General features: G+C 38.6%; 1 protein-coding gene across 1 annotated transcript; it reads left to right on the forward strand.

The window, feature by feature from the left end:
• Window positions 1-4,870: 4,870 nt before the first annotated feature.
• On the forward strand, window positions 4,871-14,512 carry LOC117289460. Its single transcript, XM_033770597.1, has 9 exons — window positions 4,871-4,961; window positions 7,020-7,220; window positions 7,729-7,778; window positions 9,275-9,333; window positions 9,900-10,115; window positions 11,122-11,286; window positions 12,889-12,921; window positions 13,474-13,585; window positions 14,112-14,512. The coding sequence occupies exons 2-9, from the start codon at window positions 7,060-7,062 to the stop codon at window positions 14,510-14,512; spliced, it is 1,197 nt and encodes a 398-aa protein (XP_033626488.1). The 5' UTR covers window positions 4,871-4,961; window positions 7,020-7,059.
• Window positions 14,513-15,434: the final 922 nt, after the last annotated feature.

Below are 15,434 nucleotides of genomic sequence, written 5' to 3' on the forward strand. Positions count from 1 at the left end.
AACTATGAAAGAAAAAACACCCTTGTCACACGAAGTTGTGTGCTTTCAGATGCTTGATTTCGAGACCTCAAATTTTAAATCTGAGGTCTCGAAATCAAATTCGTGGAAAATTACTTGAGTTATTTGAGATAACTATGAAAGAAAAAAGACCTCAAATTCTAAACTTGAGGTCTCTCAACCAAGTTCATGGAAAATTACTTCTTTCTCTAAAACTACGTCACTCCAGAGGGAGCTGTTTCTCACAATGTTTTATACCATCAACCTCTCCCCATTACTCGTTACCAGGTAAGGTTTTATGCTTAAAATTATTTTGAGTACTAACAGTGTCCACTGCCTTTATAATAACAAACTTGTGAAAATTGGACTCAAATGGTCGTCGAAGTTGCGAGAGAATATTGGAAGAAAAAAAAACCTTTTTCGCACAAGTTGTGTATTTTCAGATGCATGATTTCGAGACCTCAGGTGAGGTCTCAAAATCAATGCAAAATAGTGACAAAATACTTCCTTCTCAAAAACTACGTTACCTCAGAGGGAGCCGTTTCTCACAATGTTTTATATACAGCTTTCCATCGCTCTTTACCAATAGTGTCCATCAGTGCCTTTATCGTTACTTTGAATTTGGAGGCGAGTTGGATATGATTTAGTGTTTATGATTTTACACAGGTTTACTTAAGAGTGTTCATCAGTAATTGATAAGCTGTAATAAAAGCTAGGTGGAAGGTTAATCTAGCTGTACTTTTCTGCATTTGTATTTTATTCTTTGTTTTCATTTTCATTTTCAGTTTGTTCCAATAAAACAGGTGCCAGAGTCACCGGTCCAAATTATACATCTTCCAGCATCTATACATTGTAAAAAGGAACTCAAAAAAACATTTCCACTTTCTGCCACTTTCAACTGGGTTAATACTTTAATTCGCCACGAGAGTCGATGTAATGAGAGACTTTACAAAGAATTTTTTTTAAACAGTCTAGCTTTTTATCATGCATCAGCACCTATAAATGCAGGAGGAAATAACCCAACTATTGGCCGTGAAAACTTGAAATACCGGAGCAAAATATTTATGAATAGAATTGTTGTTGATGTCAAACTAAAAGATCACGGCTTTGTTGCACGCAACGAATAGGGACAACAGCCACGTGGCTTTATATCAGAAATAATGTGTGCTGGGGTTACGAGTAAGATGGTTTGTATGGGTGTGTGTTTTGTGGATTTGTACGGTGCTGATCTCCGCCAACAAATAAACACATTTTCAGTAGGGCGTTATAACGCCGTATAGGGCGTTATTACGCCCTAATAGGGTGTTATACGCCGTAAAATAGGGCGTTTTATATAACACCCAAGCAGATCCTTGCCATTTGATAGGAGGATTGTCCGTCACGTGATAGCAAATAAAAGTACCATTGCACGCTGAGTCACTCGCCGTGCTTTTTCGTTCCATCCGAAAAGTACTATTGCACGCTGGCACGCTGCCAGCGTGCAATGGTACTTTTCGGATGGAACGAAAAAGCTGAGTAAAAACATCACTGCGTGCGCGTGTCTTTGGTAACGCAGCAGGTGTTACTGCAAGAAGGCATAGTAAAATTACTAGCATTCGGCTTCTACAGTTGAAATTGTTTGTTTTGAAAGTTGTTTCTTTCAATCAAAATGACAAAGTTCTACTTGGATGTTATATAAAACAAATAATGAATGTTTTTCATTCGTGCAATGGTGCGAATATGTTCATTCGTTGAAAGCTGGAATGTTCCATTCAACTCGGATCTGCCTCGTTGAATAGAACATTCCATCTTTCAACTCATGAACATATTCGCTCCATTGCACTCATAAACATTCATTATGTGTATAATAACGCCCTAATTTAGGGCGTTATAACGCCGTATAGGGCGTTTTATATAACACCCGAGCAGATCCTTGCTATTTGATTTGAGGATTGTCCGTCACGTGATAGCAAACAAAAGTGCCATTGCACGCTGAGTCACTCACCGTGCTTTTTCGTTCCATCCGAAAAGTACCATTGCACGCTGCCAGCGTGCAATAGTACTTTTCGGATGGAACGAAAAAGCTGAGTAAACACATATCACTGCGTGCGCGTGTCTTTAGTAACGCAGCAGAGTTACTGCAAGGTAGTAAAATTACTTAACATTCGGCTTCTACAATTAAAAATTGTAGGCCTACGTTTTGTTTGTTTTGAAAGTTGTATCTTTTAATCAAAATGACAAAGATCTACCTGGTTGTTATATAAAACAAATAATGAATGTTTTTCATTCGTGCAATAGTGCAAAATGTTCATTTGTTGAAAGCTGGAATGTTCCATTCAACTCGGCCTACGCCTCGTTGAATGGAACATTCCATCTTTCAACTCATGAACATAATTTGCACCATTGCACTCATAAACATTCATTATGTGGATAATAACGCCCTACTGAAAAAGTGTTTATTTGTTGGCGGAGATCAGCCACCGTAGATTTGTGTGTTTAAAGGAAACGTTGCCTTGGATCGGGCAAGTTGGTCCATGAAAAGCGTTTGAAACCGTTTGTTATTAAACGCATATGTTTAGAAAGATGTTTCAAAAGTAGAATATAATGATCCACACAAAATATGCCTCAAAATTGCCTGGTTTTCCTTTTACTTTGCGATCTAACACGGCCTGCCATTTTGGCCCCACAAACTGGCGTGCCGTGTTAGTTTACGACGTATATTATAAGGACAATCGTGCAATTTTGAGGCATATTTGAGTGAATCATTATATTCTACTTTAAAACATCTTTCCAACCTTATGCATTTCATAACTAACGGGTTCAAACGCTTTTCATAGACCAACTCGCCCGATTCAAGGCAACGTTTCCCTTTAAGCGTTCTAAATACGACTCGTGTAGTTCAGAGAGAAAAATAAGCTTAGATATTGGGCCGAATAAATAAAAACTAGCATTTGCTTCTACTAGCCTTTTACTTAAATCCTTACAAATAAAAGTAAGCCTTAATATTGCTAGTGATTGGTCGAACTAGTAGGTAAAAGCAATGCTTGAGGGACTCTTCTTATTGAGATGTAAATAAAACCGACATTTTACTATTACCTTGATAGTTTCACAAGTTACTGGGCCGTATAAAGGCCAGCATTAACTCATTTAATTAAGTTTAAGATCAGGCATGAGAATTTGCCCAAATCTCTATAAATAACCTTTTACTGGAAAAACACCGTTTACTTGAACGGATTAGTAAATGGTCAGAGAAAAGCACAAGAGCGGGGTATTCAGGAGTATAACAATAGAGGCATTCCCTTATAAGGAGTTGTTTACCCGAGGGCGGCGGAGGGCTTTACCATTTTCATAGCTTGAGGGTGTTATGTTGAAAGAAATCGTTAAACAATTATAATTTTTGCATTTATTTTACTTTTTGACCAAAAAGTGATGATGTTTTTGACCGAAATGGTATTTATGAATGGGAATCAAAGTGTGTTGAATCGGTTTTCAACTAGTGGTTTAAACCCGCCGAGGCCTGGTTCTTTATAATTTACCTTGACTTCTTCTCGGTAAAATTATCAAGAACTAGGCCTCGTTGGGATTAAACCACTAGTTGAAAACCTCATCACCACACATTGATTCCCTTATGAAAGACAGCGGACACTGGTAATTGTCAAAGACCAGTCTTCTCACTTGGTGTTTCTCAACATATGCATAAAATAACCAACCTGTGACAATTTGAGCTCAATCGGTGGTCGAAGTTGCGAGATAATAATGAAAGAAAAGACACCCTTAGTCACACGAAGTTGTGTGCTTTCATTATGCTTGATTTCGAGACCTTAATTAAACTTGAGGTCTCGACATCAAATTCGTGGAAAATTGCTTGTTTCTCGAAAACAACGTCACTTCAGAGGGAGCCGTTTCTCACAATGTTTTATACCACGAACCCCTCCCCATTACTCCTTACCAAGTAAGGTTTTATGCTTATAAATAATTTGAGTAATTACCAATAGTGTCCACAGCGTTTAAGGATGATACTTTGTTGTGATATAAAAGTTTTTTGAAAACAAAAATGCATTTTGCTGGGTTTGAGTTGTGAATATATGAGCTAAAGCAGTTTTCAAACCCCAAAATTGCCTAAAATGTCAAAAACACAAAATAAGCAATATAGTGAATTGAAAGTGGAATTTTATTTACTTGCATCCAAGGCCCTTACATCCACAAAGTATAAAATAAAAATAAAAATCAATTTTTGACCGTGATCATCAATAATTAAGGCAGCTAGTGTGGTAGGTAATGTGTAAAATTACTCAAAACAATTGTTAGCATAACAACTTACTTGGTAACAAGCAATGAAGAGCTGCTGATAGTATAAAAACATTGTGAGAAACGGCTCCCTCTGAAGTAACATAGTTTTCGAGAAAGAAGTAATATTATTTTCCACTAAAATATTATTTGAATTTGATTTCGAGACCTCAGTATTAGATTTTGAGGTCCCCGGAATCAAACATCTCAGAAAGCACACAATTTCGTGTGAAGGGTGTTTTTTCTTCCATTATTAATAATATAATATTATCTCGCAACTTCGACGACCAATTTATTGAGTTCAAATTTATTTTGTGCCTATGTTGAGAAACACCAAGTGAGAAGACTGGTCGTAATAAAAAATACCCAAAGTGTCGGTGTTTTTAAATAATGGGGAGTCCCATGTGCTCGGCTAGTTATTCACCCGGCCTAATTAAAATAACCCTTCACCAGTGTAAGTTTCCAAACGTCCAACTCCAAGCATCGATACAAAACGTTCCTTCAATTCCCGCCAAGTACTAATAGACCATTTATTTTGTATTTCAGGGCCTCCCAAGTCAACAACTCCCCCGGCGCCCAGGACACTGTCTCGCTCGTTTTCCAATGAATGGTAAAAAGCCGCGCGCCCTCAAGTGGTGTGTGTCTGGTTGCAAGGTAACTTCCAACATTACAGTTTACACGTCAAAAGTCCATTTTCGGTAAGTTTAAACAATTCAGTTTCCTACAAAGTTGTCTCGTATTTATGTCATCTATATTTTTGTATTGAGTGCTTTTCAGATTGACACTGTGGGTGTGAGAATAAAAGGGCAAACAGCAGCTAGCAAAAGTAGCAGTCTGAGTTGGAAGTCGTATGAACTATATGATGTTACATTTTTATAATCAGTTTGTGTGTGCTTGCACCGTGCTGCAGCCGTTACGTGAGAAAATGGTGTACGTCACTCAGTACTTCTAAGTTCTAGAAACTGTAAGGCTCCCCTGTGAGGAGCCTTATAGTTTCTAGAAGTAATCACTCAGGAAACTTTGTACCTTTATTGCCACTTTGTAGTGCTTTTTGCAACGTACAAAGTGACTGTTGACACTGCGTACCTTCTCGCAAGACACTTCTTCGTCTTCGTAACTTCTCTGTACCTCATACATGTACTAATTCGGGATATCTCCGTCGTTTGTAGCATCCTTATCCTACTGCAGCTAGGGCCTCTAGCTTTCTCTAGTCTAGGCTGCCGAGAGGGTAGGGAGGGGTACGTCCGACACTGTGAAATGTACGTCCGACACCAATATATTATATATATAATTATATTATTACACTCTGTTAAACTTGAACTTTTAAAGTGTCCGAAAATGTCGTCCGACCCTGTGGAACTGCCCATACCAGTCCTAACTTAGCATAGGACTAGCCATACGTTTTTAACATCTACTAGGTACTAGGACTATAAATGCCATAACGTAACAGTAACACTCCTCCCGACGGCAGTCGGGAGGAGTGTTACGTTATCGCAACTACTAGGACTAGTCCTAACTCTTTGTGAAATCGACCCCATGTAAGTTTTTGACTAGACTCAATTAGAATTGAATATATAAAATGTAATGCAATTGGGTAAAACTTTTAGTATCTGACAGTATCCCATCATCACCATAGATAATGACAATGGGAATGAACTTCTTTTCAAAAATAACAAATAACGATAGTGTTTTAGGGAGTAACAAACTACTTTCCATCAAAGACCTCTTCATCACAATTCTTTAAACTCACCTGACTAAGGGACGCAATGTTTGCATGGCTGGGAGCACATTCCATGGATTTGCATTAGGCCCTATTAGGCTACAACTAGAACTGCAGAATTTACTCTACAGATTGGGCAGCTCAATATGCAGATTGGGAAGTTCAATATTAATAGTGATAATCAAATGTGTACCCTTTAAAGGCAGTGGAAACTATTTGTAGTTACTCAAAATATTTATTAGCATATAACTTTTCTTGTTAACGAGTAATGGGGAGAGGTTGATGGTATAAAACGTTGTGGGAAACTGCTCCCTCTGAAGTAATATAGTTTTCGAGAAAGAAGGAATTTTCAACGAATTTGATTTTGAGACCTAAAGAATTTGATGTCTCAAAATCAAGCATCTAAAAGCACACATCTACGTGTGACAAGGGTGTTTTTTTTCTTTCATTATAATCTCGCAACTTAAACGACCGATTGAGCTCAAATTTTCACAGGTATTTTATTTTATGCATATGTTGAGATACACCAACTGTGAAGACTGGTCTTTGACATTTACCAATAGTGTCCAGTGTATTTAAAGTAAGCAGGTGTGCTTAAAGACACTAAACACTTTTGGTAATTGTCAAAGATCAACCTTCTCACTAAGGGGCCTTTTATATCTCAATGTATGCATAAAATAACAAACCTGTGAAAATTTTAGCTCAATTTGGTCATCAAAGTTGCGAGATAACTATGACAGAAAAAACACGAAGTTGTGTGCTTTCAGATGTTTGATTTCGAGACCTCAAACATGTCAAAATATAATTCTGAGGTCTCTAAACCAAGTTCATGGAAAATACTTCTTTCTCGAAAACTATGTCACTTCAGAGGGAGCCGTTTCTCACCAGGTTTTGTACCATCAACCTCTCCCCATCACTCATTTTCAAGTAAGGTTTTATGCTAATAATTATTTTGAGTATTAACCACTGTCCACTGCCTTTAGATATAGCAGGCCTTACTTTTAATATATAATTTGTGTTCACTAAATTTTCCCAGAAAATTTCTAGAGACCACTTTAAATGCATGATACACAAACATGACAAGTCGAGGAGGGCATCTGCGCTCCGGAAGTGCCAATTTGGACAACAGAGCTTTCCGTGAAGCCGTCGCTAGAATGAGGGAGGAAGTCCTAGAGAGTAAAGCCGAGACCCAACGAGTCAAAGACCAGCTCAACTGCCTCGTCATGCTCGTCAAAAGGTGAACCTCTATTTGCAGAGAGGAGCCATATTGGCTCGGGACAGACTTCACTTTGTTTTAAAACGTTTTTATTGTTGGTTTTACAAGCTGTCTTGGTCTAACCTATTGAACTTTTAAGATCCAAACAGCACATTGTATCTTAAAAACTAAGGTATTAGCTATTGGTTCATAGCCACCAATATTGTTTCTGAAATAGGAACTTTGATTGGCTGTTATTTTCCCGCTTCTTTCTGGATCCTTTCCTTAATCCCTTTCCCCCTCTCTTTTTCTATAAATGGATATGTATTTGTTTGTACTTGTCTTATGCCTCTGAAGAAGGTCCGGATTGGATCGAAAGCTAAGGCCATCTACCCTATTCATTATATTAAAAACTAAGGTAGAATATGTTTAGCCATGTTAGAAGACGCAGGTCCGTGTATTAAAACATTTCTGAAGGATTTATCTTGAGTAACCTTTTTTTTCATTCTCTGATTCATGAATGAACTGTACTTCTGATTCTACTTCTCAGGGCATGGATGGGAGACCAGGCAGCAGCTGTCCATGTGGCAAATATCGTTGGTGAGTATTTCCATCCAGATCTTGACCACCGGCTTCAAACTCTGGTGTTTCTGATTAGCAGAGTAAGGGTTCGAGTCCCAGTCAAGACTAGGACTTGTGTCTTTACGATTTAAAGGCCGTGGACACTATTGGTAAATTACTCAAAATAATTATCAGCTTCACTATCAACCTCACTTGGTAACACGTAATGGGGACGGGAGAGGTTGATAGTACAAAACATTGTGAGAAACGGCTCCCTCTGAAGTGACGTAGTTTCGAGAAAGAAGTAATTTTCCATGAACTTGGTTGAGAGACCTCAAGTTTAGAATTTGAGGTCTTTTTTCTTTCATAGTTATCTCAAATAACTCAAATTTTTCACTGGTTTGTTATTTTATGCATATGTTGAGCACGAAATGAAAAGACTGGTCTTTGACAATTGCCAATAGTGTCCAGTGTCTTTAACCTGGGAAGCGACGGTAAGGGAATCACCTTAAAGGGTCTGGGTACCTTTTTAGGACAAAAAACACTATGTCCACAGATTTACACTAAACTTACACAGTTTGAAGATAATGATAGTAGAAAGCTTCCCTGAAAATATTACATGCTGAGGTGCTGTAGTTTGTGGGAAATTAGTAAAACAATGTAATGAAAATAATTTTCGTCTCATGAGACGAAAATTATTTTAATAATTTACAAACGTATTTTCATGACATTGTTTTACTCATTTCTCAAAGCTACAGTACCTCGGTAAGTAATTATGTGAAGGGAAGCTTTCCACTATCATTATCTCCAAACCCTGTAAGTTGAATGTAAATCTATGGACATTTTGAAAAGGTACCCAAATCCAAGGTGGCTCACTGTTTTTTTCAAATATCAAGTAATAAACTACAAGGGAAACTTGCTGGGATGTGATCCCTGGCTACACAGCAGCTAACAGCTACATTTTGCCTCGGACTGGCACCCCAGAACAAAGATTTTGACCAAATAGGGAGACTGCCAACTCGGGGCTATCTAGCTCAGTTGGTATTATGTTGCTACTTGAAAGGCGGTGGATACTATTGGTAGTTGATGTCAAAGACTATAGCCTTCACAGTTGGTTTATCTAAACATATGCATAAAATAACAAACCTGTGAAAATTTGAGCTCAATCGGTCATCAAACTTGCGGGATAATAATGAAAGAAAAAAAACACCCTTGTCACAGGAAGTTGTGCCCGATTAGATGGTTGATTTCGAGGCCTCAAGTTCTAAGTCTGAGGCATCGAGTTCGTGGAAAGTTACTTCTTTCTCGACCACTATGGCACTTCAGAGGGAGCCATTTCTCACAATGTGTTACACCATCAACCTGTCCCCATTACTCGTCACCAAGAAAGGTTTTATGCTAATAATTATTTTGAGTAATTACCAATAGTGTCCACAGCCTATAATCTGGAGGTCATTGATTCAGATTCTGCTCTAGTAAATTTGTCTTTGTTCAACACCAAATTAAGATCTTTTTTTTATCATCCTTATTGGTAGGTACCGCTCCTCCCAAGTTTCTACAGGATGAGGAGAAACAAGTGGATGGTGTAAACAAGGTACATGGGGTGTAGGAGTGTGTGTTTGTTTGTTTGCTTTTAAAATGTAATCTTTAAAGGCACTGGACACTATTGGTAATTACTTATTATAATTGTAAGCATAACAACTTACTTGGTAACAATCAATGGAGCTTTTGACAGTATTAAAACATCTCCCTTTGAAGTTACGTAACTGAGTACATTTATGCCATCAAGAGCATGGCTTTAGGTGGACTTGAGTCTTTCAATGATTTCTTTCAACACAACACCCCTCCAGCTATGAAATGGTAAGGCCCTCGGGTAAACAACTCCTCACAAGGAGATTGCTGTGCGCGTCGCGCGTATCACGTGATGTGGCACAACTGTCCCGGCCGTTGCTCTCGACCAATAGGAATGAAGAAACTGTCTTATAAGCACATGTGCAAGCCCGCGTGTCACGCCCATGTTTCAACACTTTTTACTGGTGTTATATCATCTGTTCAAGCAACACCTCGCGATGCCCTCTCGACCAGTCAGAATGGATAAACTGTCCTAGGTATTTATAAATATGAATGAATTTTTCTCACCTATTTTTGGACTCCATAAAGACAAGAGCCCTTCATCACTGGGCGATGCTCTCGATTGGGCTCCTCAATCGCCACTTCAGGCAACTGAAGAGCCAAGCTCTGTCCAGGGCAAAGGAGAGGCTTCAGCAGAGACAGGACTTCCTGGACCAGCAGTTGGCTCGGCACAGAGTCCTTCTGAAGCAAGCTAGCGATGTAGGGCTGGCCAGCATGAAGAAGACTTCTAACCCATACCTGGAGGTAAGCCTGCCTTCGATTGCACAAAGATTTAGGACTCGTCTTATCTCGCGTTAGGACGAGTAACTCATCCTAACTTAGGATTAATCTTAAGGTGTGCATGCTACAGCGCAGGGTTGTGACTCGTCCTACGTAAATACTAAGATTAGTCTTAAGTTAGAAAAAGTTTTGTGAAATCGACGGCTGGGTGACTAGTGAGACTAGTTTAATAGACGTTAAATTTGCATCAGGGATATAGTATATTCATTTTGGTTTTACCATTATACCATCTATAATGGACAAAAAGGTACTTTTTATTTCACGCAGTGATAAAAAAAAAAAAATCAATCGTTAGCAGACAAGGCGCACCAAAAGATAAGGCGCACCAATGTTTTTGGGGTCTAAAAAGTCAGATAAGACGCATCTTATCCGCAGGAAAATACGGTACACCGATATGTGTTAGCACCGTGTACTCAGTACGCTCGTGAGTTCTGATAGCAAAAATCACAGGCATATTACATGGGTAGGATTGGAACCCAAAACCTTTGCGAACAAATTCTTGATTAGTGTCATACCAACAGTGTTGTAGCGAGTGGGTAATAAATCAACAATATTCTAGAGTTTAATTATGGGGACATTATTGCTGGAAAGGGGGAAATTGAACACAGACAGAGTATGTAATGAAAAAAAATATACAATTGTGTTTGGCTGAAGACAGTCTCGTTCAGTAGAAAACACATCAAAAAACATCTTGAACAAAGACTAAATATTTTCCTTTGCAATCACAATACCTTTTTAAGTGTTTGATATATTTTTGAGAAATGTTTTTGAAGTGCCATCTCCTCACTTTAGTCTCAAATGTTGAGATGTTAGATTAGACAATATCTGAACTATTCTCATATTCATCTCAAGATGTCAAAGCTATGACAACAACTTTTTATTGAAAACAAACAGTTATGATCAAATTTTTTTCCTAACCTCTTTCGTTTTTCTTCAACTGTATTTTACTTTTTGTATCAATCCCCCGCAGAAGCCTCACAGTGCGTGGAATTCCAGACCCAAATCTTCAAAACCAAGTCGTCTCCACCAGACGGAGTTTGACTATCCTACAGACTTTCGTCCGTCCAAGCCTGATCCTACCATGGCAACCAACATGGTGGAACACCTTGCTAATGCAGCCACAGCAGACAGAGCAGTAAGTACATGCAAAACGTGTCGTGTACTTTTGTTAACCTTAGAGGCAGTGGACACTATTGGTAATTACTAAAAATAAGTATTATCATGAAACCTTACTTGGTAACGAGTAATGGGGAGCTGTTGATAGTATAAAACATTGTGAGAAACGGCTCCCTCTGTAGTTTTTGAAGAAAGAATTAGTTTTCCACGAATTTGATTTTGAGACCTCTGAATTAGATTTTGAGGTCCTGAAATCAAGCATCTGAAAGCACACAACTTCGTGTGACAATGGTGTTTTTTCTTCCAATTATTATCTCGCAACTTTGACAACCATATGAGTTCAAACTTGTAAAGGTTTGTTATTTTATGCATATGTTGAGATACACTAAGTGAGAATACTGGTCTTTTGACAATTACCAATAGTGTTCAGTGTCTTTAACCTCAGACATTGTACTTGTTACATGTCGTTGGCTAGTAGTGTTGCGACGCTAACACGTTGAAAATATTTACAAGATTGGCCTGTATCACACAAGCTTTCTATAATGATGGTCGTTGGGAGCAAAATTGCATCAGTGTCATTTAATCGCAAATTTGCGTTATGTGAAATGCGTCCGTGTGATGAAATTGCCACAGACCCGAGTCAAAAACACACGGAATCAAGACCTCCTTGAAAAAATTGCATCACTGATTAGAAACGCCGAGATCAGTCGTGTAAAACGGCACTTGGCATGATAACAAATGTCCCAAGCATTGCACAACAATTACAAATGCACAAACTATCAAGCAGTATTCATCATCACCGGGGCCTAGTTTCATGGCTCTGCTTACCGTAAACACAGAATCAACGCTTATGGAAGCAGGGTATTCTGTGCTTACGGAAAGCGTATTTAGGGGTTAGTGGCGAAGATAAATAAACAACAGTGTGATCTCACATAAACGAGGGAGGGAAATGTTGGAATAGCGATTTGTGTGATCGTGTGAATGTTTGTCATAAAATCGTGTGAAAAGGGCTTACAGACACCTTTAAATTTTTCAGGCAGGGTGTGGTTTTGGTAATCACACCTCAAGTTAATGAACCAAAGAAACTTACTTAAGAGCACTGTAATTTTAGAGAAAGAGGTAATTTTCTCAGTTCTGCTTTGTGTTTCCCTGTTTTTCTGTCCTTTTTTACCAATATTTCAGTTATAAAAGGTAAGTTGGCCAATCCATACCACATACATGTAGTTATAACAAGAGTTTACTGTATTCTGTATACATGTAGTTTTATTTTTTTTTCCTTACACCCCCATTTGGTTAAAGTTCACTCAGGGTCTGCCTTAGTTTTATTTGTCAAAGAAAAATAAGCATACGCATATACCTTCTACACACATACTTGTTCCCATTCAAAGTCATTCAAGCACCCCTGCTCCCACGCACAGTCTGCACAGAGCATAACATTAGCATAATTAGCAATCTTGAATAAATTAAATACTTGCACAACTCCTGGGGAAACCTTTTGAGTGGGCTCCACTGGTAATTCAATAATACACAATTACATGAACAAATAAGACTAAATTATGTTGAGAAGAAAGTCACCTCTTGACAATTACCAATTAGATTCTATTTGTCTTTGTTTCTACAGTATGCTAAAGCAGCAAGAGACAGATTTTCGCAGGTTGGTACTGATTTCACTACTGTGTGTCTAAAAAAAAACCTAAACACTTTTGAAATTGCTGCCGATTTAAAGAATTTGTTATTATTGTTATTATTATTAATAATGAATAGGGTAGATGGCCTTAGCTTTCGATCCAATCCGGACCTTCCTCAGAGGCATAAAACAAGTACAAACAAATACATATCCATTTATAGAAAAAGAGAGGGGGAAAGGGATTAAGAAAAGTTATTATTATTAGATGCATAGTGCCTGTTGACATCCTTGAAATTGAAGAGGCTAGATGCAAAATTCGCATTGATATGGTTATTGTGCAATGAGCTATATTAAAATTTGTTATTATTATTTTTATTATTAGATGCATAGTGCCTGTTGACGTCCTTAAAATTGAATTGGCTTGATGCAAAATTTATTCTTAATATAATATTTATATGTTATTATTACTGGTTTGCATACTAACGAAAACTCACAGCCATTATTTTTCTTTGATTTTGTAATAGTTTTTGTTCATTATCTTCTTGGTAAGTAAAAAGCATTTTTTATATCTTTCTTCAGCCTGATCTTTTTAATGCAAGCTATGTTGTGGCTGATCGGGGCAAGCCCAAACGTCCAAGCAGTGGGCACCAGAAATTCACAGATAACCAGAGGACAAGACCAAAAAGTGCTGGTAAGATGTGATATAATTCATGCCTTTTGTCAAATTCTATCTTAAACCAAAAAAAAAACGGTTTTTATTTTCACTTTTACTTTAAAGCCCGGTCCATACTTCCTGCGTATGCGAAGTGATTTTTGACATTGATGTGATCAAGTGGCTGTTTTCGCAGCGAATATTTCAGCACAAGTCAACTGACACAAATTATTTTCTTGCAAATTTGTGGCGTCAAAAGTCACATTTGCAGGAATTATGAACTTGTTTTGTGTTTTCGACTTGGCCCCTCAACAGGTTTGATAACTTCTTGTTCTCAGAGCAGGCAACTTTTTTATTATACTCCTGATGTTCATTATTTCCAGTGCCATGTTTGACATCATTTGTTGAATATTTGCCAGATAACTGACCTTAGAAGATCAGTTAAAAGCGCTGCACACTATTGGTAAATACTCAAAATAATTGTTAGCATCAAAACTGACTCGGTAAAGAGCAATGGAGAGCTGTTGATAGTATAACTTATTGTGAGAATTTATTCTTTCAACAGTAATAACAACCACAAAAGGGGAACGACCTCTGAAATACGAGACCACCCGACCAGTGTCAGGGAAGCCTTCTAGTAGTGCGACCAAACCCCGCGCCAAATCAGCTAAAGCCACCTCCAACCGAATCTTTGAAATGACCGAAGGACAGGAAGGTCGTTCAAATAATGCCCAACAATTGCAAGCGAAATTCACCGCGCTGGAGGAGGAGTTTTCATTGTTTGACCGAGAGGAGGCAGAGCGGGAGGGCCCCTCTGTGGTTGAGAGGCAGAATGGGGGCCACACCCACTACAAGGACAATGTTACGGATGGGTTGAGAAAGATTGCGACTATGGAGGACGACTTTAGAAAAACAACCAAGATGCTGCAACAGAAACTTGGTATCACGGGGGAGGGAGTTGTATGAAGGGGAGGGGGGGGGGGGGGTAGAAAGACTACCAAGATGTTGACAGTTGAAACTGGGTATCACAGGGGGCGGGGTTGTATGAAGGGGGGGGTTGAAAGACTTCCAAGATTTTGACAGTAGAAACTTGGTATCACGCGGGGAGGGAGTTGAATGAAGGGGGGGGGGGGGGGTAGAAAGACTACCAAGATGTTGACAGTAGAAACTTAGTATCACAGGGGGCGGGGTTGTATGAAGGGGGGGGGGTGGGCCTGAGCTCACTATCAGAGCTGCTTAAACAGAAAATATTGCTTGACAATGTGTTGCTTATGTTTTGCTTAGCAGAATTGAGCAGGATACCAGTCACAAACTGAGCATATGTCATGATAGTTTGGCTTGTAAGCACATTTTGCTGTGCTAAGCTACTTTTGTGCTTAACCAGCTCTATGAAATTGGGCCCTGGAGTGTAGCAGTACCGGTTGGAAGTGTGTGATAGCTATTAATAGAAAGAGTTTGTATTGTTTACTGTCAGTCTTCAAAATCTATCATCTGTAAAATTATAGTAATATTCGTTATTGCATAATGTCGAGCCATGTTTCGGTGTGAGTAAAAAACAAAAACTTGTAGTGCTTCTGTGTCCCACATCCAACGAGGCCAAGTTGGATATTGGAAATCGATGACCAATTGAGTCCAAATAAGCATATTTTTTTATTTTATGCATGTCACCAGACACACAAGGCCTGAAGGCCACTTTAAGTTGTGGGCTACAATCAACTATTTGTCCATGGGCCGTTGCCACCTACCAGTCTCGGGGCTGAACATTGAAAACTACCAAAGGTGTCCAGTGCCTCTACAGATTTTATCAACGTTTTTTATATATTTTTAATCCGTCCATTTTTCTTATTAATACTTTCACTGACGATGTCTATGCCATTGTTACTTTTTG

Source organism: Asterias rubens, chromosome 4 (assembly GCF_902459465.1).
Source record: "Asterias rubens chromosome 4, eAstRub1.3, whole genome shotgun sequence".
Lineage (NCBI taxonomy): Eukaryota > Metazoa > Echinodermata > Asteroidea > Forcipulatida > Asteriidae > Asterias > Asterias rubens.